Genomic DNA, 3,308 nt, shown 5'->3' with positions numbered 1-3,308 from the left:
ACACACACACACACACACACACACACACACACACACACGGGGGAGGGGAGATAAAGAGTGTGCTGAAATTCACTGCTTTTAAGTTAAGAAGCCCTCTAATTTCTTCTGCAATGTTTAAAAATGCATACTTTTGTAGTTCTCTTTCACATTAATGTAAATTTTTTCTATCAGTCAACCTATTGTATACCTTGAATAATGCATAGAGTGTAAGAACTATAAGGAAATAAAAATGATTTCATATATTAAAATATATGCTGTTCACTGAAGTTGAGTCTTATAATCTTAGTGTGAGGTAAGAGACCATAAAGCAGTCCTTTAAATGCATTAAAACTTAGGGGCATTAACAATTTTTTAGCATTAACAATGATTCAGCTAGATGACAGAAAGCTTATTTCCACATGTATCCTTAGAATGAGTAATAAGGATTGCAATAACACAAACTATTTGTAATCATGTTCTATGAATTATGGCTATAACCAACTGAATTTATAATCTTTATCTCCTGACAGATCTAAGAATTCTTACTGTTTCTCTGCTTGATTCGGGAAGATGTAAGCCATCCAAAGATTCCATGATGGTTTCTTGAGCAATTAATTTGGAAACTGTGAACAGCTTAACATTTGACTTGGAATTTCTGGTGCTGCTGTTCAAAATGCTGACTGCAGCTTCATTATAGGCATCTATCTTCTCATTAGTGATCATCTTCCTATTTTCACTTAATAGATCTTCATAAACTGGATCTGCACATTGGAAATATATTTTAGAACAAATTTCAAAAAGTTCTTAATGGTAGAAACCATACTCATGTAAGGTAGATGATCCACATTTCTTACTTTATTCTTAAACTCCAGATGATGTTAGGTATATAATAATTCATTTTTACATAAAGTCAGCAAAGGTTTACAATAGATTTCCTACCTTACATTCAACTTTTGAGTTAATATCTCCCTCAAATTTAAAGAACTCTTACCACTTTTGTAGGTATGAAATTTAGGGGCAACATTTTTATGCTGGAGCATTTTGTAAAACTTTAAAATTCTTAATAATAATTATAAGAAATTAAAAACAGATTATGGAAGACTAACAAAGACTAATAATCATTTTTTCTATCTCTGTTCAGTTTTGTTAAGTTTGTTCACACAATTTAGAGGTGATAATCAGGACCCAGATCTGTGTATTTCATCAATTATTATATTTATTTTTGTATCATTTTCATAAGAATAAAATAAAAATTGTGGAATTATAAATTTTTAATATTTCATTATTTTTATTCATGTGTACGAATGTATTGCCTACATGTATGAACCTGTGTTGTGCAGTGCCCGCAGAGGTTAGAAGAGGGTGTCAGATCCCCTGAAACTGGAGTTACAGATAGCTGTTAGCCACCACGTGGGTGCTGGGAATTGAACCTGGGTCCTCTGAAAGAGCAGTCAGTGCTCTTAAGCTCTGAGCCATCTCCCTAGCCCCTGGAATGGATTATTATAACTCTTTCTTATTCCTTTCACCTTGGCATTCAACTTGGAAATAATCGTAAGAATTACTGAAAACATCTTGGGGCTGGAGAGATGGTTCAGCGGTTAAGAACACTGGCTGTTCTTGCAGAAGACCCGGGTTCGAATCCCAGCACCCACATGGCAGCTAACAACTGTTCATAACTCCAGTTCCAGGGGATCCGACAGGCTCTTCTGTCCTCTGCGGGCATTGCACGACATGGGTGCACTTACCTACAGGCAGGCAATACACGCATACACAGAAAATAATAAATAAAATATTTTTAAAAATTAAGAAAACATCTTAAATTGCTAAACTATTCCAGACATTTCATTTTTTTAGTCGTTAAATAATGAGCATCCAATAAATTTCTGAAATGAGCCTATCTAATAATGCCCACTTCTTTTAAAAAAAGTATAAGTATAGACAAGATGATGTAAATTTAAATATATTCTGTCATTTTCAAAGTATATTTACTTCTAATGATCATAATACGAAAGAGAATCATAAATTTTTTTTCTGTATTTCCCAATCACAATAAATATATACTTTGCAAAACAACAACAACAACAATAACAACAACAACAAAAAATCAGAGGCAAATTTCACATTTGCCTTTCAGGTTTATCTATTTAATATATTCTGAAGTTATTCTGCCTGCTGAGGTTCCTTGGAGGGTGTTTTTAAATTTATTTTATGCTTACTATATTTATTAGTTTGTTCCTTAAATAAAAAAAAAAAAACCAAGAAACTATTTTATTCTAATCTTGTAAACCTTATTTCAAAATTTATTCTCATAAAGCAGTAAGTTTGTCTCTTGGAATAGGATCCCTTACCTTGTAAGACCCAATAAACATCACTAGTCTTTGCCAGCTTTTCTAGTAGTGGTGCTATAGAGGTAATGTTCATTTTGTATTGAGAGAGTGCTTCACTGCTACCATTGTGGATCTTGATGGACCACTAAGAAGCAGAAAAAGTTAAGCATTAATTCAGCACTTTATCATAAAAAAAGTGAAGTGTATAGTACACCTATTATAACAAGGGTAATTTTAACATAATTCTCATTTTTAGTTAATATTAAAACAAATTTAGTCAAATTATTTAATGAAATACATACATACAATTATAAAAAGCTGCTATAAAATAGACTTGAATGTACAACACTCGGGAATATAATTCTAGATATAAAATAATGCTGAGATTTAACATGAAATTTACTCAGTTCATTCAGATCTTTTTTAGTAAAATTAATCAGTCTGATTAATTATAATCAAAATGGAAATTAAAATATAAATACAATTAAGAATTGTATTTAACACTTCCTTAGCATGTCCTCAAGAGTGAAGTAAAGACCATTCTGTTAGAAGTCAGATAAGAACTTACTGTGGCAGCGCCTGCTACAATCACATGGGGCTTTGCAATGGAGTCCTAAAGGAAGAAAAGCCTTTAAAGCCACGCTGCAGCCAGTTCATGGACTGAATATAAGTAACATTAGCTATGTTCTTTCCTTAAAATTTAAGTTCTTCTTCCTTACAAATCCATGTTAAGCTTATAGCATCTGTGCTGGATTCTTGTTACAATAAGATAGCCATCCAATGCCTGAAATCTTCCGTGGTAATACTATATACAGGTTAATTCTCACAAACATATACTGCTGAAATCTAACTTGACCTGCTATTATCTGAACTCTGAGTGAGTTGCTTAAAGTAAAGCTCCAGTGTATTATGTTAGTCAATTAAGAGGTATTCATGGAAGCCTACAGGGTACACAATGTAAGAGTTAAAAAAAAAAAAAAAAACAGGGTCAGGGCCCTAAGG

General features: G+C 32.5%; 1 protein-coding gene across 3 annotated transcripts in view; it reads right to left on the bottom strand.

Moving 5' to 3' along the window:
* Window positions 1-3,308, bottom strand: part of Casd1 (CAS1 domain containing 1) — an 86,104-nt gene that overhangs the window by 41,853 nt on the left and 40,943 nt on the right. For 2 of the 3 annotated variants that reach the window (XM_029558345.1, XM_008822560.3), the window contains exons 6-8: window positions 2,875-2,919; window positions 2,328-2,451; window positions 526-740 (exon numbers count right to left, since the gene is read on the bottom strand). In XM_029558345.1, the coding sequence (XP_029414205.1) occupies window positions 526-740; window positions 2,328-2,451; window positions 2,875-2,919 (384 nt within the window). The remainder of the gene's footprint in view (window positions 1-525; window positions 741-2,327; window positions 2,452-2,874; window positions 2,920-3,308) is intronic. The other variant, XM_029558344.1, reaches the window with a different exon arrangement.

The sequence above is a fragment of the Nannospalax galili genome, unplaced genomic scaffold (assembly GCF_000622305.1).
Source record: "Nannospalax galili isolate Female #2095 unplaced genomic scaffold, S.galili_v1.0 scaffold85, whole genome shotgun sequence".
NCBI lineage: Eukaryota > Metazoa > Chordata > Mammalia > Rodentia > Spalacidae > Nannospalax > Nannospalax galili.
This window is presented reverse-complemented; position numbering and strand designations above follow the sequence as displayed.